General features: G+C 44.5%; 1 protein-coding gene across 2 annotated transcripts in view; it reads right to left on the bottom strand.

Moving 5' to 3' along the window:
• LOC149858317 (gamma-aminobutyric acid receptor subunit beta-4) overlaps nt 1–22,410 on the bottom strand; it is a 125,458-nt gene extending 103,048 nt beyond the window's left edge. For both annotated transcript variants that reach the window (XM_090059578.1, XM_090059579.1), the window contains exons 1-2: nt 22,331–22,410; nt 18,178–18,266 (exon numbers count right to left, since the gene is read on the bottom strand). In XM_090059578.1, the coding sequence (XP_089915704.1) occupies nt 18,178–18,266; nt 22,331–22,410 (169 nt within the window). The remainder of the gene's footprint in view (nt 1–18,177; nt 18,267–22,330) is intronic.
• Nucleotides 22,411–25,061: the final 2,651 nt, after the last annotated feature.

Raw genomic sequence — 25,061 nt, 5'->3', positions numbered from 1 at the left:
TTGCAAATACAGAAACCTGAACCAGGATTTTCAGGAATGGCTGGTGATCTTGGAGCTATTCAACTTCAACACCCTTGCAGGGTGTCATTTTTAGAAAGCACTGAATATGTTTCTTTCCAAAATCAGGGTAGAGTCAATAGGAACTGGTCCCTGGCCAGTTCGGTAAATAAAGCTCCCAACAGTGGCAGAATTGCAGTCCTTTTCATTGTGATTTTTCTTAGTTAACAGAATAGTTACATGTTAAGTAAGTCAAAACTTTCAGAGACTCTCTAGTTATCTCACGATGATCCGTTACCCTACAGCTTTTGCTTTCTGCACGTACCTCCCAGAAGCCTTTCCCCTATTTAATACAGAACACTGTCCTGAATCCTGTATCTGTCTCTGACTGGGAAGGCTCCTGCACTGGAAGCCCTGCCTCTGATCTCTCTTATTGCCCTTGGTCAGCAATGATCTGGCTCAGCTGGTTAGCCAGAGCTGTGAAAGAGCGCACTGAGTCCTGTCAATGCCTCAGGACCAGTATTGCCACTCCCCAGCATGGACATTTAAATGAGTCTGGACTAGAAAAACAGAGAAATTGCCTGGAGAATCATGAAGCTGGCTAAGAAATCATGTTTTGCATTTTTTTTTAGTCTCAATGCATTTGGGATTATTTTTCTTTGCCTTCTTATTTCTGAAACGTGTGTGTGTGCCAGTTTTCCAACTTTTCTTCAAAATCACAGATCTAAAAATTTTTTTTAATGAAAGCTGAGAATATCACTTAAACACTTGGCTCCAGATGCTGGGGATTCAAGTAAAAACAGCAAATATTGTGAGACCTGTGATAAATTTACAATATTTGGCAAAACTGAAGGTGACTCAAATTGATGAAGTGTTAGTCACTTTTGCAACCCTTCACTCTAGAGTGAATTGGTCTGTATTTCACCATAGATCAGTGTGGCAAATTTGTCCTGAAAGTTTGCCAGTCTCCATACAATTCTACTTGCCCACCCTTTGCCACAACAATTGAGGATAATAAAAGCAAGTAACGATATGTCACTTTTCCATCAATATCATTACTTCTGCAGGGGTGCATGGGTGAGAGAGTTTTGCAAACCTGTTATATGTGTGTATCTTGTCCAATTCATCAAAGTGATTATCACACATTATTAACCTAGGTGCTTGTCAGTTTTTTCTGCAACTTTAAAAAATGACATGGAATTATTTGTGTTCAAGAGAGGACAAAAGCTTATGAGAAAATCCTGCTTTATGTCCTCCCCCTCCTTCTATCAAACTGTAGGAAGAATAAGAATTCTGCTCAGTTTCACACCCCACTCCCAAAATCTTCCTCAGGCTGAGACGATTCTTACCAAGCACTTCTTATATTTAGTTAACAAATAAGGAGCTGCTCACCTTAGTGATTCATTAGGTTTTCCTTTTGATATTTCTGGTGACATTAGGATTTAGAATTAAAGGAGCAGAGACTGATTCCAGATTGTGACAGGTAACACCAGTTATCTTGTCTGCTGCTGTATGCATCAAGGATCTGATCCAAAGCTCAGTGAGGTCAATAGGAGTCTTTCCATTGATTTAAACAGGCATTAGATTGTGTCGGTAGTCTTTAGAACAGATCGTGTTCCTAGCTTAGGCACTTTTCTCCACAAAGCTATCAATACTCTTTTAGCCTAACACGCACTAGGGGTAATATAGAGTCCCGTTAGGTTAGTGCCGAGTGCTTTAGACTTAGACAGTTTCCTTCCAGTCTGGGATCCACTGCTGGTACAGCTCTTAATGAGAAATGGCAATTCACTCTCTAGGTTCATTCAGCCCTCAGTTTCACTGACACTGGCTTATCAGTGGACACATTCTTAGCCTGGAAGGATTACACTGTCCTGGTTAAACCTGCACCAAGAGTTTTCATTATCATGGATGACTGATTGGGAACTTGATTTCCTTGCTCTTTACTGCTGAGCTTCCTTTCACCCTGATTTATGCAAGGAGTCTTAACCATATACTGTATCCATCACTATGCTTCTCTTTTCCCCTTGCATTGCCTCAGTGTGACCCAGAGAAACCATCTTTTCCTGAATTTAGGGAGCAGATTAGTCATATTAGCACCCAGTAAATCTCCTTAAAGATGGAGAGTTAGGATTTCTCACTAGAGCAAATGTTTAAAGGAAGAGACCGTTTAACCAAACCACAATGAATTGGCTGGTAATTCTCTTTGATATTCGAGAAATGTACATTTGAATGTTTTCTTACCACACCAGCTCCTCCAGAGATTCTGGCCCATGGCACAGCCACAATTAGGACATCATAGTTCAGAGGTGTTCAGCTAAAACTTGAGGGCCACTTGCAAGGTGCACCTTCCAATGGAAGGCCAATGCTAGTGGGATTCACTAAGACTTGCCTGTTTACAAGTGGAAACCTGGACTACATGTGCATATGCACAGATCTTTACATCTGTCCCTGTGCTTACTCACCCTCAGAGTTAGAAAGTCATTCCTAATATCCAACCTAAATTTCCTCTGTGGCAATGCAAGGCCTTTATTTTTCATTCTGCCCCCATATGGACACAGAAAACAATTGATCACCAGCTTCATTGTTACAAGATTTTTTGTATTTGAATACTTTTATAAAAGACCCATCCATTTTGTCTTCACCAGGTGATATGATCATAGTTGTCCCAATATTTCCTCATATGACATATTTTATAGACCTCTCATCCAGTTTCTTGCTCTCTTCTGGACTCTTTTCAATTTGTCCATGCCTTTCTTGAAGTATGATATCCTAAGTGGGACAAGGTAAGGCCTCAGTGATACTGAATGGAAGAACAACTTCCTCTGACTCACACGTGATATTGCTGTTAATGCATTCCACTATGTTACTAGGTTTTCTCTCAATAATAGTATACTGTTGGTTCACATTTATCTTGTGGTCCACTTTAACCCCCTGGTCTTTTTCTGCAGTATTGCAGCCTAACCAGTCATTCCCCATTCTCGTACTTGTACATTTGATTGCTCTGCCCTAAGCGGAGTATTTTATACTTCTCCTTATTGAATTTCATCTGACTTATTTCAGACCTTTTTTTTAATTTATCAAGTTCATTTTGAATCCTAATCCTTCTCTCCAAAGCATCGGCTACCCCTCGCAGCTTGGTGTTAGCCACAAGTTAACTAAATCTTGACCACATCTCTCAGTCTCTGTGTGCTCCAGCTCCCGCTCCCCCCTTTCTCCCTGGAAAAATAGGGATAATAATTTCCCTTACTCACAGGGTGGTTGGAAGGATCCCCTGGTATAACACCTCCTCTTATTTGTCGCACAGGAACACTAATGCTATAGAAGAGCAAACTGCATTCTCACATAATCAAAGCTGCAGCCAACTCAGTCTAGGATCTTTTTGGCTGGCAATGATGACAAAACAGAGAGAGCACAGCTTGATTTCCAGATCCCAGATTGTGCTTGTGGTGCTGGCAGGTAGAAATATCTTGTTTTGACTGGTAAACTGAGCAAATTTGAAATGCAAGTCACTGGAGGAGAATAAATAGAGAACAAGAAGATGTAACTTTTAGGGAGGCTCCTTTCCAATCACAACTACATTGAGAGCTGTCCCAAATTTGAACTAAAGCTTCTTGAGGTCTGAGGAGTGAAATTCAAGCTATGTGAGGCCTTGCTAAGGCTTGCCCTCTCAAAACCATGTGTACCTGTGATTGCAAAATTGCTCAACAGTAATATTCCAATAAGAGTGCAGGGGGAAGAAACATGAAGAAAAAAGGATCAAAGAGGGGACAAATGTATTAGCTCCTACACTGAAAAACGATGAAACAAAAAGACTAATATTATCCTAACAGAATAACCCTACCTCAGGAGCACCCAAGATATGGCCCATGGGCCAGATCCAACCTGTGGAACCCTATCATCCAGCCCACAGTGCTGTCTTTGGGTCTTGGACCAGCTCCACGCAGGGCTGATCTGGTACATATTGCATGCAGTGCACAGGGCTGGGCTGGGGGTGTGTGCTACATGTGGTGCCCATGCCAGACCACACCTGCCTGCTGGAATTGGAGTTGGTCCAAATCAGGCCTGCAGATCAGGCCCATGCGCTGAATCCTGTAGTGCATGCTCTCTAGGTCTGATCCAACCACAGACTGGCTCCACACTTCTCACTTGGCTTGCAGGTCTTGATGAGTTTGATACCACTGTCCTATGTGTATCAGCATAACCCTATACCTATTGGAATAACTCTATGAGTGACATCTGAACCATTCTGAAATGCTTAACCTGGTTAAAGCAAACTCAAATTCTCCTACAGCTCATGGCCAAGTAAAGGGAGATCTGTTATCTTATGTATTAAATAAACAAGAACAATCTGTTTGATCTACAGAATACCTATTTATCGAACAGAACTATCCTTGCTACAGAGCTCTGCCTTCTAATTTACATCTTTTGCTCCTTGTGAACTGAATAGCTTTATGCCCCTGTTAGTCCTGGCATCTGTTTTAAAAGGAGCCAACCATGATTCTAAACACTGTTTAACAAGTGAGTGCAAACGTAGAAACTTTCACATGAACTGTGTAGGTATGTGTCTATATGTAACCACCCACATAAGTGGTTATCAGCTGGAATAGAACTTTTAGCTCCAAACCCTACTATTTTAGCAAAAGAAACAACATTGCATGAATAAATTACGTTACATCACTAGGCTCTTATTCACTGTGTCAACCAGTCATTAGATAAAGATTTTATACATCTGTATTACCTCTATAAGGTCATGTTACCTCACTGTGACTTCAGCCCTTGGCTAATGTTACATAATTGCATCATTGGAATTTTATGCCCAGTCCACAAAATGGTGCATCCTGTTGTGCCAGATGTATATAGCAGGATGTGTGATTTTTTAAAACCAGGAATACAATTCCTTTGATCCCAATTGGGTGACTGCTGGCACGGGGAGCTAGGCATCAGGATCCAGCCCTTGATGCTGGCTCCCTGCCTCCTGGCAACTTGAAGGCTATGACACCTAGCAATGGGGAATTGGTTTCCTCATGTTGGGCTGCAGGCATATTTTGTTAAGATGCCTGGAATGGCATGGGGACAAGATCAGGGAGCCTCTCCCTGATCTCAGACTCACTCTGCCTCACACCTTAAAATGTGGGTGTGCAGCTAGGCTGAAAAAGCAACTGCACATCTGCTTTTTCATGGTCCTGGGGACTATGATCCCAACATCAGGCAGAGGCTACTTGATCTTAGGTTCACACTGTCTGTCCCAGGACCTTACACTTGGGACCCAGGTGCACACCCCAGGATCCAGCTGAGAGCTTAACATTAAGAAGAAACTCTCAGGTCTCATATTCACTGCTGCCCTTTGAACACGATGGATCCTTGCAAGCCAGCATGTTCAAAGGGCATGCACGCAGCTGGTCTGCACGTGCCACTCCTAAATGCCGACAAGCCACATATTCAAAATTAAGCAGAATGAATGTAGACCAGCTCTGTGGCTGGTTTGGAATTTTATTGCGTCCTAAAATATCCTGCACATGTGGCACATTGCCATACGCTGTGGCATTCATATGTTAATCACACAATACATGTAACATCTGCCAGGGGCCTTTGTTTTCCAACCTGTAGTTTGGATGTAAACATTATTTACCTGCCTTTTGTGGGATTGAGAATCTCAGTAAATTGAAAACTGTAACGTACTTTGAGACACTGGGATGGAGAACACTAGCAGGTGAATATTTTTATAACTACTTTTTAAAAGTTTTAAATAAATTTGTGCCAGCTGTTTTTTTGCACTCCTTTTGCATTTGCTATTTGTAAATGTCCTAAGAAATGACTTTACCAAAAAGGCCAGTTCAGAAAAACACTTCATTTTAAACATATTTGGGAAAATAAAGTTCAAATTCTCAATCAGAAATGTTCTGAATAGAAATATGATTGCAAGAATATTAGCCATTAAAACACAGAACATAACTCAGTAGCATCATAGGGATGGGCAAAAGGGGCGCCAGTCCTGAGTGCTTAATGAGGAGGGGTGCCAAAATCATCCTTCATTCCCACAGAAACTGCAGTCAGGAAGTGAGAGCTATTCTATGGCACAGCTTTTGCAACAGCAACCAGTGCACATTCACTGCACTGCTGCTGCTTTAGGAGCAAGAGCTGGGGTGCGCAGAGCATGTGGTGGCAGCAGCAGCAGCAGGGGCAGTTGGGAACTGTTTTGGGTAAGACTGACTCCTGTGCCCTCCCAACCCCCACCCCTGCCCCAGCAGACTTTGCTCAGGGAGAAAACCCTGGTTGTTACACTGCTGACAGAAACAATGCCATGTAACCTGTGTGTGTGCAATCAAGAGAGCTCAAATTCTGCATACCAAATACAAGCAATAATCTGCTCATTTGTAAAACAAGAATTAGTCAGTGAAATCATACAGTGAATCAATAAGAGCAACTATGTTTTTATTAAATCACAAACTGTTCATCAACCTTGTATGAACAGAAAAAGGGCAAAATCCATGACAGTAACACTTTGTTAAATATTGTTCACTTGGTTCTGAATGTAACCATATATTCAGTGTACACAAAAGCTTATATTTCTATTTATGAACCAGTTGAAGATGATAGATAGATAAGATGGTGATAATGACACCTTATATTTACAGAGAGGGATCTCAAAGCACTTTACAGACTTCAGCATTTATTAACAGGAATCAGTAAAACCACTTTTAAATGCAGCCACTCCTGGGGTGGAAAGCAGTGCAGAAGAACAGAGCAAAGCCCCAATACCCAGTTATTTAGGACAGGAAATACACCATCCAAGTGAAGCATCAGGGGAGTCTAGGGCAATGGAATAGTTATCCAAAATGGAATTCCTAGGCCAAAGCACAGGAAATAACACCCTTCCCTAATGCTGTGAAAATATATTTGGCTAATTCATGACACCAAGCATTCAAGACCTCAAGCTGATGTTTAATTTTGAAGTTTGCGCCTTCCAGGGCCACCTAGCATTACAGAAAGGCAAGAATTATAGACTAGTTAGAGGACTGAGTGCCATACACTGAATCATTGAAGCAACATCCTTAATCCCTAGGGTTTTCCAGGACTGCCACTTAGGGCTAGATCCTACTTTGCCTACTGGGTGCCTAAATATAATTCAATTCCACCCTGCTAGAGTCCCTGAAAATCCATTAATGACTCTATTTTTGTAGCATGTTATCATAGCCTTAAACTTAAGTCGCAGAAAAGAAACAAGGAGAAAGCAGATCCATCCGCCTTTTGCGTTAAGGGTTTTTGGGGGACACAGAGCAGGATGGAATAGTATCGCACCTAGTTGGTAGAATAGGCTCTGGTCCCCCTTGTACTTCCTACAGAAAATGCATCTTTGAATGTAAAACCTGAAAAGAGGGCCAGCTACAGACAGCAAGGACAAAATAGTATGTGTTATGTGTAACTTTAATACTTTCCAATGACCAGACCCTAGTAGCACAGCTACCAGGGTAGGAGCCAGGAGGCATCAGCTCTGCTATTGACTTAGTATGTGACTTTGTGGAAGCCACCTGGTCATTTGTTTATTTGAATCAGCACAACATTGTGGGACTGAATTCATGAATACATCCAACATGCTAGAAGTGTTCCCAAGCATTATCACAGAGTAGAGAAAGAGGCAGGTCTGATAGCCCTTAGCATTAATGTATAGTTACAAACAAAAAACAATATTCAAAAACCAATAAGGCTAGAGTCAAGTAAATAGGGCCTGGGATCAAGACACGCTGTCCCTGGCAACTCTGTCAAAGCTTCCACACATCATGCTTGTCATTGCTCTTTAACACTCAAAGCCCTGCCCATCTTAACCTTCCCCCTTCTGGTCTCAGTGTCCAAGTCCCAAACCACTACACCCCCAGTCTCATTCTTTCTGCAATGAGGAAAAACAAAATATTGAGTCACTCCTTGTTAAGTGAGTACCATCTATTGTGTGCACGCAATGAAGAAAGGATCCTATGGGAAAAAATACTATGTGATCATATAATTAAAGATCATCTCAAAATGCATATGTATGAGGAAGCCAAATTAAAGTTTCATAGAAAACCTTTATTGTGGCATTTCATAATTTCTGAGTGCTTGACTTTGCAACCTTAATGTTCTTTTAATGCTGAATGAGTGTATATGTGGGAATGGAGGGAAAGGATGTGGATGTTTGTGTGCACGTGTATACCTTCTTAATTTTAGAAAAAAAAAAAAAACTGAAAACTTCATGTGGCCTTATGCTGACTTCGGCATGGGTCATCATGAGCAGGATTCTAGACTTAAGATTCACTGCACAAACTGCTGCCACTCAAGCTAATATAGTAACTGATAGCAGTAGCAAATTGTCATCCTCTCTATGGACCAGCAGTGGAGGGGAATTAGACGTGCACTTTGCCAGTGGGCTTCAGCGATAGTTGCTGGCAGCAAAGGAATGGAAAAGTTCTGCAATTGTGCGTTCTGTTCCAGAGGAGAAAGTGCTCATGTGGGCTGGCACCACCACCCCCTGCCTGCAGTCACAAGGGCAATGAGGCGTAAAGGGTCTGAATGGCCGGGGAGGGGGGGGAGTGTGTCCGTGCGGGCTCCAAGCAGTAGGAGGCACTCCTGTGCTGAGCTGCCCACCTCACTGCACCGGACCAAAAACAAAGCTCCAAGTGTTCCCCCTGGGGCACCTATGACTGGCCAACCCCCTTCCTGCAAGCCTGGGGTAACCAATGCCACCATGCAGACTCAGGTCTCTATCTGGGCCCTGTGCCACCTGGGATACACAGGCCCTGTAGACCTTGGGATCTTGGAGTACTTCTTTAGCCTGAAGCACAGAAAGTAGCCTCCCTTAGTCAGCCATGCAAAGGGAGCAAAAAGCATGCCCAAATCCTCTCAAGGATGTACCACAAGGCTTGCTAATGGATAGCTTTATTGGGTAGAGAGGGCAGGCTTGAGGAGGGGTACAAGTCAAAGAAGTGTCAACAGGACAATCCTGAGCAAACAGAACTGGCCTGATAGCCATCTGATATACTTCTAGATTACTGTAAACTACATTTCTAGTTAAGTTTCTGGTAATTTACTCACTTCTGCATCCTGAGAGAGAAAGAGAGCTGTCCTAACATGTCTGCCTGTCTTCTTTCTGGAGAGATTTTCTCTTATATAGCCCCCTCTGACCTCACCCTCTAGTACTCAGTCAGGGACAGGTGTTATTTGATGCTGGCCAATCAATTCGAAAAACATCATCTTTCACCTTGGGAAGGGACCACTGCCTTAGGACTGCTCTCCCCCGCTAAAGGCAGGAAGTTTAACAATAGACCTGGCAACAGAGAGAGGTCTCGCTAGGGGATCCCCTAGGCAGCCATGTGGTTACCTAGCAACTAGGTTGATAGACATATGGGGAGGAACAGACAAACCCCAAAGAGAGGGAGGAGGCTGGCATGGGATTCTTTCACGGGGAGCAAGGGCAACAGCACCCCTCTGTGCACAGATGTGGGACGGGGGCTCACACCTGGCAGCCACCACCACATGGTGCCACCCACACCGCCACCCACCACCCTGTGCCACTACCTCTCAGAAGCAGGGCTTTCATAGATGAGCTTATGAACTCTACTTCATCAATCTACTGATATAAAAAAATCATGCACTAAATACAGACATTGGATTTATGACACGCTATAACCTTCCTAACATCTGACTCCCCAGGTAACCCTCAGTTTTTACCAGCTAGTCTCATTCCCTTCCCCCCACCCTCCTGTCTCCCATCCTTTGACTACAGCTAGATTCATTCCCCCTTCCCCACCCCCCTCCCCCACCTATCTATTACCTATTGACCACCTCAATTTACATTTTAACTGACTGGCTTTCTTGCATATGTACAGGCCTCTGGCTACTTTACCACTCCATCCAGAAAGAGCACAGACCATCTACAGATGCTTCCTCACCCTGACAAAGGGTGTTTGTGCCAGAAAGCTTGCTAAGAAGAATTTCTCCAATGATTTGAGTTGGTCTAATAAAAGATATCGGATTTACCCAAAGACTCCTGTCTGCCTATGTCCTTTGACCAACACTGCCATAACCCATACCCTTGAACTAGTGGTGATGTTTCACTGCAACACCAATTCTAGATTTTAAGTGCTGCTGTTACACAGCTTCTACAGAGAATGGCTGCAAATTTAATTCATGGGCCTATTAAAATCCACTTTGTCTTTTCAGGCACCTGAGGATAAAATGCTAGCAGGTATGTGCAAGGTGTGTATTGAGAGCCAGGTGAGAGGGAGGATAAAGAGGGGGTGAGGGCAGAAGCATATATTGGAGCTAGAGAAGCCAATATCAGGGAACTGAGGAATCTGGACTGGGGGGAAGAAGTAGTGAAGTCTGTGTGTGCATGCATGTGTGTGCGCCCACCTGCACACATGCTTAGGAAGAGAGAAATCTGGGTCTGCAAGAGGAGGGAGTGAGGACAGGGGTATTTGTTTGTAACAGGGAGGGGACTTTGGGTCTGTAGGAAGAAAGGGTGAAGACAAGAGGAACACTGGGGGTCTGTAAGCAGAAGGGGTAAGGGTAGCATGTGTGCACACGTGCCTGTGCAAGGAAGGAGCTTTTGGATCTCTAATGCAAAGCAGATGTGAAAAATAATAGAAAGATCCACTCTGATCTCTCACTGAGAATACAAGGTCTGCTTCCCCCACCCCAGGCTCAAGCATACTCTCACTAAGGAAGAACTGGACTGAAAACAGCAGGGGAAGCTGCTGGATTTACAGCCTTTAAAATGCAGAGAGGAGTGTTCGTTTCCTCAGGACCTCTGGGCTAGTGACAGACGTTACACATAAACCGTTTTAAGTGATCAGAAACTGGTTTAAACCTGCAACAGAACAGATGCTCAGTGTACATAAACCAGTTTGAAAATGGCTGAAACCAGTTTGAGATAAACCTGATTGAATGAAGTATCAGACTTAACTGATTTTGCTTAAACCGGTTTATGCAGTGTCTGTCCCAGACCCCTTGCTGGTTTAAGATAAACCAATGTCTCCCAGCATCCTGGCATGCTCTCTGGGCTGGGCAGCACTCTCTGCTCCACAGCAGGCCTGGCCCCTCCCCCCTGCTGCCTCATTGGAGCTTGGCAGTCTCTGAAGGCATCTGCTTCCCCCCTCCCCTCCCTACTCTGTGCTAAGCAGGCTTTTGCCCATCCTTTACGGACACCTCAGCATTAGCTAGCAGACCATGTGCTGGCTACAGTCCGTGCTGTGGGAGACAACAGAGGCAGACAGGCTTTTTGGAGCTATTCAACAGGTTTACTCCCGCTCACCACTCCCTGCTAAATTTCCCCCTCCCCTCTGCCTTGTGGAGAAGGTATCTGTGTATTAGCTAGCAGACCACATGCTGGGTGCATGATTAATAAACAGGCAGAATCAACAGATAGCTGGTAATGTCCCTCTGTTTTCTTAATGGGGTGATAAACAGAGATAGGGGAGACACTATTATCAGCCCCTCTCCTCCCCCCCCCCCCCGCCTTTCAGTTTGCTGCAGACAGTATACAGAAGCAGGGATGGAGATTGAAAACCTCTATATCAACAAATGCATGCACTGCACACCCACCCTTTGCCTCAGTGCTAGCTGGGGCTGGGGGCTGGCAACACTCCCACCCCTTGAGCAGTGAGCTGGGGAAACCTTGGGACTGAAAGCAGGCTGGGGGTTTACAACCCACCCTAATCAAAGCCTCCTGCTGGGACCTGGCCACACTTCCCTCAGCTCAGCTCTGCAAGGGAAGGGAGGGCTGCTTTAGCACTCCCCAGCTTCCAGCCTGAACCACTGCAGGCATATGCCTGCATTTCCTCAGTTCAGAGGGATTGTCTGTATGGCTGAAAACTGGTTTAGCTTAGCCAGATTGGACTAACCTGCAAAGGTTGAATTGATTCAGGCTCAGGCTTTTCGAATGTCTGTCCCTAGGGTTGTTCCCTCTTCACCTGATCTTTCAAACACAGCGCACAAGATCTCTGAGTTATAATAAACCTAAGGAATCTGGGTTTTGTGGTGGGGAAGATGAAAATCTCTTCCCTGGCTTCTGCTAATAAAGCATAGCTGTCCTGGGAAAGCCAGGCAGGCCATTCTCCTCTGTCCTCTCCTTCACTCCTCTCTCCCCCTTCTCCCTGCCATACTTCCTTCCTCAGTTCCTTGAACCAGGGCCATTTGTTTGAAAGACTCCCGAAGTTTTGGGCACCAATGCACTGAGATCAGCTGAGTCACTGTGCTTAAGAGGGCTCCTCTCACCATCTTCTGAATCTCCTTCTCTAACATAGGGCAATACCTTCTTAATTTGCTTTTTCCTTCCTTGGAGTTAATACGTCTGAGAGTAAGCAACTAAGAGCATTATCCACAGCCAGGCAGAGTGCAGGATGCTGAGCTGAAAGTTTCCTGTGCTCCCCTGTGCACAACTCTGCAATGCTCCTTGGACCTGGCCTGCATCAGTACCTATTAATTCAGTGCTAAACCTTGGACAGCCCATTCACTGCACCACAGGCTGGTCTGCAACATACCTCCTCCTTTAAGAAGCCAGGGTGATATCAGTGCACCTCAGCCACAGCGTGCTGGATCCCACACAAATGCCAGTTAAATCCCTGTGTGATCTCTGCCACCATTGATCTTCCAGAGCTGGGAACCACCCCGAGTCTGAATGAGCTCTGCTAATGCACCTCCCCCCTGGCCTGTACCCTATATTCTTCAGCTTTCCCAGTACTGCACTCTCTCCTTCCTTTACAACTCTGTCAATAAATCTTTGTCTTATAATGTGGCTCCCCACCTATCCCACAGCTAGCTAGCTGTTCCCACATGACCCGCCACATATCTTAGTGCCCCTTTGCTACTTAAGATCACCTGCAATGCAGGTGTGTTAGTACTCATTGTAAGATGTGTGCAGCCTTCTGCTAAGAATGAGGCAGAGACCATCCAGCTTAACATGACTGTCATTCAGGCTAGGGAAATTGAGCACCTGGGCTCCTAAGATGTGATGTCCTTTAAGGAGCCTACTGCATCATGCCCATGCTCTCCTCGCAAGCTCCATCTGTCCTGGCTTTCAATTTTTGAGCAGCATGGTCAGAGTCGGGATGGCCTATGATTTTCCATTAGCCACCTCCCCTCCTACACAGTCCAGTACAGCAGATGAACATGTCACTCCTGTTGTGGAACCCCTGAGAGCCAACCTGCTCATTGGTCTAATGACTCTCAACCACTCAGCTCAGCCCAGAGCTAACAAGGCATCTTGAAATTAAAAAGTGAACTGCAATCCTCAGTAGGCCTGTCCTCCTTTTGGTATTAGTTGGATTTATTTTTCTATCTCAGAGAGAGGTAGAGAGCAGCAAGCTGCATTAAGATCTGATGAAGCATCACATGCCAGAGACTCTGCAGGGTTATTGGGATGGGGAGGGCTTGTTGTTAAGAGGAAATGTGATTGGGAGCCATTCCCTCTCAGGGAAAAGTAGGGAATTATCACTGAGCTATTTTCTAACTTTTCTTAGCTATCTATCTGAGATCAACTGAGCAGTGTGGAGAGCAGGTGAAGTAGAGGGGGAATGAGAGAAAGATACAAGTGGATGTGGAGATATGAGGGAGGTAGATTTTGGTCTAAACTGAGAGGGAAGGAAGAATAATTTGGGTCTGTGCAGCAGGTGTACATAATGAGAGCTTTACCATTTATAGGTTGGATGGAGTACAGAAATATTTTAAGGATGGAGAGCAAATAATGGTACTGTTCTTTGTGTATGAGTGAGAACATCAGGAGACATGAATCTATAACAGGACAGAAGAAATGCTGCCAGATCAGAGAAAAGTAGGGTCTTTTTCTGGCTGATGGGTCTTGTTGCAGCTCCCTACTACTGGGTCAAAGTCCATGCTCGTCCTGTGCCGCAGCACTTGATGATCCAAAGCACCATCTGCTCTGTGGAAAGCAAGCTGTGTCACTCCCAGGAAGAGATGAGCAGGTAAGTGGGATCTGCTAGAAGGAACAATTGCTGGTAGGTAGAGAAACTGATAGCAAAAGAGGGGATTGGGACAAAATAAAGAGCAAGAAAGAAATAGGGGAAATGTGAAAGAGAACAAGAAAAAGAAGAAAAAGCTAAGAACACCTACTCTCCTATTTTATTTTATAGCAAGTTTACTGTTCTCATACAAGAACCTGTCCGAGAGAGAGAGAGCAGTGGCCCCAAGTCTCCACTGCTTGCATTGCATGACATTTACCCTAAAGCACAGAGCACTAATAGAACATAATGGCAGAGTTCTGTACTCACTTTGCACTAGTGTAAGTGCCTGCTGAAAGGCAGAGAAATGATGCCAAACATTGCTGATTTTTTCCAGTGACAGGCAGCCAGTTTCAGAAGGGTAAATGTGACAGGAGAAAAGCAGCACTGTTTGGCATTCAAACTTTTTGTAATAGGTGGCCCCTTTAATTTACCTCTAACTTAGTCCCCATAATGTCCCTTCGCAAGGTACACCATACAGCCTGGTGAAGAGGGACCATCCACTCCCCTATGGGACAGATATGCTTCCCAGGCAGCTTGCATACAATCCATTAGCTCATTCAGCACCCCTGGGCTGGAACTCAATTCCCTGTATTGTCCCTGGGGTGGAACAGGAACAGGAACAGGAGAAAGGGCCAGAGAAGTGAAACCAAGTGTTTGTGACCAAGGGACATTGCTTCACGGAGTCTTATTACCAGTTCGTAACACAGGCAGAGGTAAGACTAGATTTTCTTATTGTTTCAGTAGTGTGTCCCCTGTAGAAGCAGGAGGAGGCATGTGAGCATGGGAAGCAGCACACTGTAACAGACAACACCATGCATCATAAGCTGTTGTCACTGCCAAGTGTACAGTCACCTCGGATGACAGCCACAGCCACTCTGAGTGAAACATTGCATGCAAGGCAACCATGGGAATGAGAAAGGGCTGGACATTGTGCCTACAATGGTGCATGGAGTCAGATCTGGGCAGCTGTCAGTCCTAGGGATGAGCAAAACCTTTTGGGCTGCTCTGCTGGTGAGCCTGGGCTCTGTGGCATTTTCTCTGGCTCCTTCATATCCCCAAGAGAGAGAAGCCGTGCACACAGACAGCTTCTTGGGTCTTTCCCAAAGTGTGATTTTCCAGCTGCACCTACTATTTATGGCACAGGGTGGAAACCTTACTCGCTCTATGGCAGGGATGTGAATGAGCCAGAAAACACAGCAGACCACATCTGTCCCCTGGGGTGTGATTCCCTTCGCCTCAGTGGAATTAACGCTGAAATGGATTTGGCCCAATGTCTCAGAGACTCAGAGAGCTTGAGAGACAGCTGCTGGTGCAGGGAGACTTTTATCCACAGATAATGAATGTAGGTCTACCCCCCCATTTATAATGACTGAAACGTTATAAACAGCCATCTTCTGCCTGTTTGGTGATCCATCCGCGGTGCTGCGCTCCAGCCGGTTTCTACCATTAGAATCCACTCTTCTGTTGACAACACTGCGGGACTGCGCTGTCCAGAGCACTCCCTGTCAGTTTTGGAGGCTCAGGCACACCAAGAAAGACCGAGTGGGAGAGGGCACCACTGCCTGCTCATGCTGTACCTCCTCTGCGGAGGCACAGAAGGCTCCAGTTGCTACTGCTATTAATCTTACCCCTTTCCCTTAAAAACAGGGAAAAGAAAGAGGCTGCTTCTTTTAAAATAAAGCCTGGAAAAGCAGCACTTCAATGCACAGAGTGAGGGTTCCATTCTCTGCTGTAGTTATGAAACTGCAATTAATACCAAAAATGCAGTTAGGTTAAGAATCAGGCACATTTATGTAAATTCATAGATTTTTAGGTCAGATGGGCCATTATGGTCCCCCAGGCCATGCTTCTATCTTACACACCCTATAATATGGTGTCACCTAGCAGTTCTTGCACCTAGCCCAAGCCTAATCTTTCTGAGTGAGTATGGAAGGATACAGATCTGTCCTGCCTGCCATTAGGACAGATACTCGAATGAGACAAGGCACCTGGAACAGATCTGTCTTCCAGCAGATCACATTGATGACACCAAGTCCCCTGTCCCTTTTAGTATGCACCACAGGGAGATGGGATAGTCAGTCCCCCACAATCACCACCAGTCTCTGTCTCCCCTCCCTCCATCAATTCAAGCTGTGCAGAGCTGGATCACCTACTGTTTTACTGTGTCATAACCATCACAAGAGCTCACTATATGGCTTCCTTGCAGTTTTATGTCATATCTGCATTTCTCCACTCATAAAATGTGACTGCACCAATTTCTGTGTTTGGGGGTCGGTCAGCTAATAGGGCTGTTTTGAGTTTCCCTGACAGACACTTTTAATCAAATCCTACCATATTCTAGCTCCAAAGTGGTTTCATTACTGCCCACTTGCTTGCTGAGTGCTGCTACCCTTCAGAAGCTGTATTCAGCTGCATTGAATTTAAATCCAAGATGCACCACTTTGCACCATGAAGGACTTTTTATACAGTTTTCCTGCTCAAGCCCTCCTCAGTGCCCTCATTTTAACAGCTCTTTGTACTATGCTTGCCCTTCAGAAACCCCCCATTCTATTACTACTGATGGGAGAAAGGAACTATGATGGGCTGTGAGAGAAAGAGGTGTGTGGGGAGAGGTCCGTGGTGGGGAGGATTGATTAGAGTTTTAGGCCCGTAATGTGGTGCAGGAAATAGGGGTGGCAGCGGGTGGATAAGAACTGGTCTGTGAGAGATTGAGGGAAATCTGAGAAAGCTGACAGAGAGATAATGAACATCTTAGGGATCAGAAGGAAATTAGGATAGGGGAGGACTAATCCAAAACACATAGAAATCAATAGGAATTGTACCGCAGGCTTCAACAAGTTCTGAATTACATCTGTATCGAGCAATTCCTGCCCCACACTAACAGTGGCATAGTCCTGGCCTGTTTTCCACTTGGAACCAAGGGCATGAATCTGTTTCTCAGCAGTTGTCTCTAGAAGGGCCTTTGGTTTAGTTCCCAGGAAAGCAGTGGAATCACTGTTGTCCACTGCAGTTTGTAGACCTTCTAGTATAAACTCACATTTATGGGAAGGGAAAAGCTCTGCCAAAATTAATCCATCAAGGCAAGTTAAAGGCAAAAGTGCCCCCAAATCCACAACATTATGGTGCTGCCTTTACAGTCCCCATAGTCTTCCCCCTAGTTGTCTCAGTTTGGGCTTTCATGACACCCTTGTGAAAATAAAGAGCCTCCTTTCCCTTTTTTCTTGCCATTTGCCCACAGGGTACAAGTAAGCCCTGCAGGAAGAAGGCAACAAATACAAACGTCCCCTACTGAATTCCAGCAAGATCACCAGCTTTGCAATTAATGTTTCACTCTGTAGGGTTAGGAGGCGAACAGCATTCAGGAGTGATAAAGGTAACAGGTGCTTTATGTATCAGTTCGTCAGCCAGAATACAGACAGACAAACTGGCAACCTGACTGACCAGCTGGCCGAGCATCTGGAGGACAAAATGCCAAACAATCTCATGATAAGATTGGTAACAGTAGCCAGGGAAGACTGTGCAGGACTACCTTCACCTGCTATATGGCAAAAGGTACAGTGAAAAGAAAGCTCATGTGCCAGGATAAGGAATCAACCTCCACAGAAATGTCAGCCACACAGAGGAATCTACAAGCCCCGGAGGGTGGGGGTGTTGGTTTTTAACCTTTTGGCAGACAGTGAATGGATGATAAATGTGATTTAACTTGAACTAGTATAGGTTATCTGACTGTTGTATATCATATTACATAGGTCAGCAGCTAGTGAACAAGCAACTCAAGGACGTGAACAGGAAAGAAGAGGCGAGAGAGAGACAGGGAGCAAAGGAAAGAAAAGGGTAGGGGAAGAATTCATGTGACAGAAAGAGGAAAGTAGTAGGGCAGGAGAGGGCTGGCACAGTACAAGGAAGGACCCAAATAGAAGAACAGAGCAAGAAAAGCAAGGGACAAAAGGCAGAGGAGGCCAAAAGAGAGAGAGCTGAAAGAGACACATGAGGAAGGCAAAGAAAAAGCAGAGGAAGACAGCTAGTGAGTATGGAGAAGGAAAAGCCTCTTGGGTTGATGCATGTTGCTAGCATCTGAACAGGTAGCACTGACATACGGAGCAGCCGGCCTCCTGTGCCTCTGCTCCATTTTGCTTGACTTACAGACTACCCCAGTGCCCAGCAAGCAAAAGAATGTGGATAACCATACCTCCAAAATCAGGTCTCAGGCGGACGTCATATCCTTTCAGCAATTTGTCCACAATCTCTTTCACCACAGATATATTCCCAGTGGATTGGCTGAAACACAGAAATCCTGGTCATCATCTTTGCCACAGGAGACACACAGGAGTCCTGGTCAAAGGGCTAACACAAATGCTGTCTCTAGTGTACACTGGTGAGTGTTTCACACACACACACACACACACACTCCCTGCCTCACAAGCTGAACACATACACATATACTTTTCGTCTCACAAACACATTCTTCTGTCTCCTAGACACATTTGCTATTGCTAGTACATAAACATTCTCATTCTTGTTTTACTGCACATAGATATGGGAACAACAGGTCTGCTTGGGGTCCCAAGCTGTTGGGATACCCACATAATCAGAAAATCCAAAGGGCCATCCCTACAGGCAGTAACACGCTGAACTCTTCACTGGAATGGCCCTTTCGATACTCATTCTCTTTCTTATAAGGCACACATTTCCCAAATTGCACACTCTTTCATGCACATACCCACTACAGATACACATCCTTCTTTCCTGAGAAAATGGAGATTCAGTTCCTCCCCCTCCCAACCAACACACACAGCTGTGTGCACACGTTCACTCTGTACAGACATCCAAGCTTTATCATACACATGCACAGCTTCCACACTGCATTCACGTACACTCAGTTTCTTGAACATACTACTGTGTTCACAAAACTACCCTCCTCAGTACATGTACGTATGCACAAGACTCCCACAAGTGCAACCTCTCTCTTGTATCACACACTTACTGTCCAAGACACTGTGCACCTTCTCACGCATCCTAGATACAAACACAGACTCATCACACCTAGATAAACAGTTTGTTCCCCATTGCTCAATCCCCACAAATGCTATCTCCCTTCCCCATACTGTGCACCCAAAAGTTCCCTCGTGTTATTTGCACACAAAATTGGAAAAAAAACCCACCCTTTCCTCCAAATATAACATGTATCTGATCTCTGGCCTTTAACAATAAATGTTTTACCATTGTATCAGAACAGCTTCTAACGTGGTCTTAGTAATGCAGACACAGACAGAGTGAGGCAGAATTCATCTTTGCCTTAGTATGCTTGGATAATTATCTTTTTCCTACCAAGCCCTCTGTTTTTCATCTGGAGGCTGGGTGGTCTCCATCCTTATTGGTGTTCCAGTTCCTTCCAGTTATACAAGAGGGAGGGGTCTCCTGCTATAAATATTCCTGGAGGCTCACAAAGAGCCAGAGTGAAGAAGCTAGAGGCAAGAAGTAGCTAAAAATGAGCCTCCAGCCCAAATCCACCCACAGTGTCTGCTCTGTCCCCACTATTTTCTAGACTCTAATAACATTCTTTGCAATCAGAAGTTAGGCTCCAAGTCTTTGGAAAAAGACGCATCCTCCTATCCACACTGCCTCCCACATTAAGCCAATTCAGGATGGAAAGCTGCAACACAACACTACCCCTGCCAGCCAAGCTTCATGTCTCACTGGACATGGGGATTTGTGTTGACATGTCCACATGCTCTGGAACACACAAATGTTTATGTACTCCTCTGGTTGTGATCTCTATATATGGATTTCCAACACGAAGACATGAGCCTGTATGTTTATGAGCAATCTTGAGTTAGTGTGTGTAGCTGCATGTGACATGGACACAGATCTGCATATAGCTGGGCATCTCCAGATTCAGGTCCACATTTCAATTGATGTGGCTACATAAATTGTTGAATACTGACAATCTAGATGTATAGATACATAGGTACATATATTTATATGTGGTTACATGAGTTTGGGAATGCACAGATGTATAGATTAAGTGAATGGATCTAAATAGAGGAACCAGGTCCACTGAACAGTATATGCAAGTATTCTGTATCTGGATACATGAATGATGGGTGCATCAATGCATGTGTGAATGTAAGGCAAAACATCTCTGGGCATCAGAGTTTAGACCATGGATAAACTGGTACAGATGCTGGTGGATAAATTAATAATAAAACTGTTTTTATTTGTAACTTAATATGAACTGTTTTATTGTACCCTGTAAAGGCAAACATGGACATATGTACAAAATGTTTCTTTTCATATACAGTTTCTGTCTGAACATCCATATGTACTTTTTATGGATATAGACAACGACAACAAGCACACATGGATCCCTGTGTTTCTGTATGTGTATTTGTTCATGTATGGTAATATTTGGAATTTGTGCCTGAATACATGTGCACGGTATCCATGGGTAGCTGAGTTCATAGGTTTAACATATCCATATAACAGTAAATGCATAATACAACAAGCCCTTTTGTAAGGATATCAAAGGTATTAATTTAGCCCTACACCAAGCAGTGAAGTGAGGAAGTATCATTATTTCCATTTTACAGAGAGAGAAACTGAGGCAAAGAGAATATTATATGCCTAAAGTCATGCGTGAAGCCCATGATAGAATTTGAAATATAAATGCTGATGTCCTGTCCTCACTAAAAGCAACTCCTACAGAAGTCAATGGGAGTTACTTGTATTCTGTGGGAATAAAAATAGGGCCAACGTCTCTGTTGTGACTCTCAGGTCTGTGTCTGAATCATAAGGCCATCCTCCTATTGCTGAACCAACAGTCCCTGTAGTTACATAGGAATTTATAAGTATTGGTATGTTAGCTTATAATCCTTGTGGACAAAAGTCTTTATGCATGACAGATCATATATACTGAATGTCTGAGTTGTCTCTTTGAATACTGCATATGTGAACCTTAGTGAGTGTACATGTGTTCTGTATGTGTATGCATAGCCCGTGTGTATGCGCATCATGCTGAATAATTAATGAGGGTGAATATGTATGTGTACAAAAGTAAGTATAAGTCACTTGTCTGCATTTAGTTTCAAAGGTGCATATATGGTATGTGTGTTCAGCATGTGCACAAGTCTGTAAATGGGCAGATATAAACAAATGTTCATGGACATGTATGGGCAGGTGGTATATACATCCACATGCCTGTGTGCACATCTGAATTTTCAGTATGTGTAAATATAACTTTTTACACATGCTTTCCATACCATTGGAAAATTGACATGAGGGGGTGGCATAGACCTGTGTATATGCACATATGCGTTACTGTGTGTATATGTGCTTTGGCATGAAAGTAGAAACATAAACCTTTGTATATACGTATCTGTATTTGTGAACATGGGTCTCTACATGTTTGCTTGTAACACAATGTTAGATAAACATGGATGTGTAAGTACATATACATGTATATTCATGCACTGACACTAATAGAGGGAGCACAGGTTGTAAATACACATGCACTTTTGTGTGAACTGATGGTGGGGGGAGTACATATACATTTTACTTCTGCACATATGCTGCAGGAAAATATATATGCATGTATGGAGAGATATACCTTGAACATCAATTCCAGTATGGAAGTGCGAGCATCTATAGATATATGCATCTCTGCGTGCTTCAGTCATATCAGTGGTCATATTTGCACGTGAGTACACCAGGCATTAATACATATGCATCCATAGACACATGCCATGCCTATATATTATGGTGTTTCATGTATAATGCATAGATGCATGTTTTGGACTGATAGAGGCATGGTTCATTTGCATGTGTACATGCCCTACATATGTCTGTACGCAGTGTGGATGAATGTACTGCATCTGTACTGCACATTACAGAGGGGAGCGTATATGTAAATGAACACATGCATGGAGATGTCTGAGTGTGGCTGAATGTGCAGTGTGTGTATAGATGCATGCAGGGCTATGCCAGGCTGTTTGTGTGGACGCATTGGCATGTGTGCACATCAGTGCCTAGGTTCAGTTCATCTTTACTCACTGGACACCATTACATTTCCCAGCTTTAATGGTGTTTAATTTCTCCTAATCCAGTTTCGCGTAGTGACAGATTGGCTGCATACGGGCTGAGAGGTGAGCTCCGTCTGCAGAAAGCTTGCTCCAGATTTCATGCATGAGCACCCATCCTCCCACTAAAATGCAATAGCCTAGGCAATAACACCGCCAGGCATCAGGAAAGCAAGTGGGGGGGGGAAGACCCCCTCACACACCAAAACAAGCCAGACACGGGCTTCCCCCTGCTCTTGTCCCTGAACCCGGGAAATGAGATCTTACCTTTGCGCAAAGCAGGCTAGACAAAGAGCTGCTAAAGCAGAGACAATTCCACTCAATCTGTCTGCCTGGAATCTCCACATTTCCACAAACACGATGGAAGAAAAAAAATTGGGAGGGGAGGGGAAGGGAGGGGAGGGGAGGACGGATCTTCTGAAATCCCCCTCCAAAAAAAAAAGGAAAAAGAAAAAGAAAAACCAAAAATTAAAATGAATAATTTCCTTAAAAGACCCACATGAATGAATAATAATTAAAAAAAATAAAAAAAAAAATATATATATATGGGGGAAAAATATCCCCCCCTCCTTCAGTGCCAGTCAAAGAATTCGCCTCTTCTTCCTTTAAGCATCCTCTCAACAAGAGACATCCTCTGGCAATGGAGAAAATCCCAAGAGAGAGAAAAATAAAAAGCTCCCAAAATGGACTAAGCAAAGTGTGGAATCAAATCTCACAGATTAAAAAAAAAAAAGAAAAAAAAAAGAACCCCTTCGCCCCTGAACTCTCTCCACTTGGATTATTTTCCTCCCTGCTATTTTGCCATCCAGTTCTGCAGATGTTGCATGGCTCCTGCCATCCACCTTCAGAAGAAGAGGAGGAGGAGAAAGGGTGGGGGGGGAGGCACGAGGGAGGGGGAGACTTATCTAGCAATGCAATTTTATTCTGGATTTTACCTAGCCTTTACTGCTCTGATCCCCCCTCCCCTTTTTTTCTTTTCCAAGGAAGATTTTCCAGCCTTAAGGTGCTATTTTGGTTTTATTTTATTTCATTGCATCCTGATTCTTATGACTTGGATGGATCTTTTGAAAGGATTAAAAAAAATGAAAGAATGGGAAAACAAAAAATCAAAATAATGATAAAATTCTGTATGCAGAAAAAACTGCTTTCAAAAAGAGAACTGCATGTCTCCTTAATGCTGTTGCTGCAGCTCCTGTAGAGTTTTTCTGCTCATTGCAAAGTCACAAGAGAAGGGGAGGAGAGAGGGAGTTCATAGATTGGGGAGGAAAAAATCTACGGGCAAACTGGTATCGTGACGTTATGGCTGACAACATTAACCCCTGCTGGCTTGGAAAGGGTTCTTTTGGGGAGGTGGGAGGGATGGTGGTGTTTTTGCAGGGAGTGGATGGATTGGAATGGGAGTGCTTTGCCTACTGGAACCGATTGATCACTGCCTTGGACATTTGAAACAGGCAGGTAAACTCACAGAGAAAACACCAAAGAGCAAACAAAATACACGAGTGTCTCTGTAAGCCAAGGGCTAATGAGGATGATGGTATTTCTACAAAGTCTTCAAGGAGAATTCTTGATGGCTTTTGGAAAATGACAGGGAGAATCCAGGAGTTCCCTCAGGAGGGAGAGACAGCATCACACAAAGAGATTATTTTTTGCTTTCTAGAATGTGACAGAAGCTCAGATTCTGACCCAAAAGACTGTGAATTTGGGGGTTTTAAATATTGTAATGCTGCCAGTTGTTGGCTATTTATGCAGTGGATTTACCCACTCAACGAGTACTGACACCACAGTCTCCTTATCAGCTATAGATCTGTGTATAACAAATTTAAGTAAAACCCAAGCCCCATCTCTCTAGGTAAAGCATAAGCAATCAGCTTCCTGGGAAGTATTTCTTCCTGGGAAAGGGGAGGAATAAGGGCAGAACCTTGAATCTATGCTTGGGTGGCTTATCTGTTTAACATTAAAATAGCCCTCTAGGGCTGTGCAAAATTTCAGCAGCCGTTTTGTTTCAAAGGTGTTTTGGGCCATTTTGGTGCCTGAAACACCAAATTGGAATCAAAATGGAAGTCTCAGAAACATCTCTAAAATGAAATGAGCTATCTGAAACATTTCGGAAAATTTTGGAGTTTTGGACCTGGGCTTGCAGGGAAACAGCTGTACACTGCCGCCCTGCAGTGCAACTCAGCTCTGCAGGGAGCAGAGATCTGCGCCAGGGGTCTCCTTGCTGCCGCTACCCACCAGCACTGCCCCAGTGATGCAGGTCTGCTAGGGCAATGTGGGGCAGGCAGGAATGGTGAGGAGACCCTCAGTGCAGCTCTCTCCTCCCTGTGGAGCCGAGTCATATGGTAGGGACCTGCTGGCTTGTTCACAGCTCTGCGCTTCTTCCCTGCCCCACGACCCCGCATGACTGAGATCAGAGATCCATGTGAGGGTCTTCTCGCCTGCATAGAGGGCAGCAGCCCTCCCCCAGACAAGCCATCCACAGCCCCGTCTTGCTCCCCAGTGGGGCCCTGCAGCCCCTGGCCCCAAGCCCCTCCTGGATCAAGACCTACTAATATCCTGTTTCTGACAGTGGCCTCTAGCAGTTGGTTCATGGGAACAAACTTCCTGATGGGGGTAGGTTTTACCTAACCTCTACATTTAGGGGCTGGCTTCTGCCTTGCAGCATGAGGGTTTAGAAACCTTCCAACTCTGGTTTATTCAAGACAGTAGAACTTTTCCTACACCTGATGGCCTGGACAAGGCAAAGAGCACCTCACACTTCTAGTGTCATCCTAACAGATCCACAGGGAGCTTGGGAGCAAACCTGCAGATGTGTTTTCCTTCATCCACTGCCATGCTGTAGAGGTGCCCCCTGCTCAGTAGCTAGTTGGAAGCAGTTATTCTACCTCCTGCCATGAGGCAGGGAATTCCACCCTTTTCCAATCTGTCACATCTCCCATTTTTCAAGGATGCCCCCCCAATAACACAGACACACACACACACACACACACACACACACACA

The sequence above is a fragment of the Crocodylus siamensis genome, chromosome 8, assembly GCF_052110815.1.
Source record: "Crocodylus siamensis isolate JL-2025a chromosome 8, ASM5211081v1, whole genome shotgun sequence".
Taxonomy (NCBI): domain Eukaryota; kingdom Metazoa; phylum Chordata; order Crocodylia; family Crocodylidae; genus Crocodylus; species Crocodylus siamensis.
The sequence above is the reverse complement of the archived record's forward strand: the minus strand, read 5'-3'. Positions and strand labels throughout refer to the sequence as shown.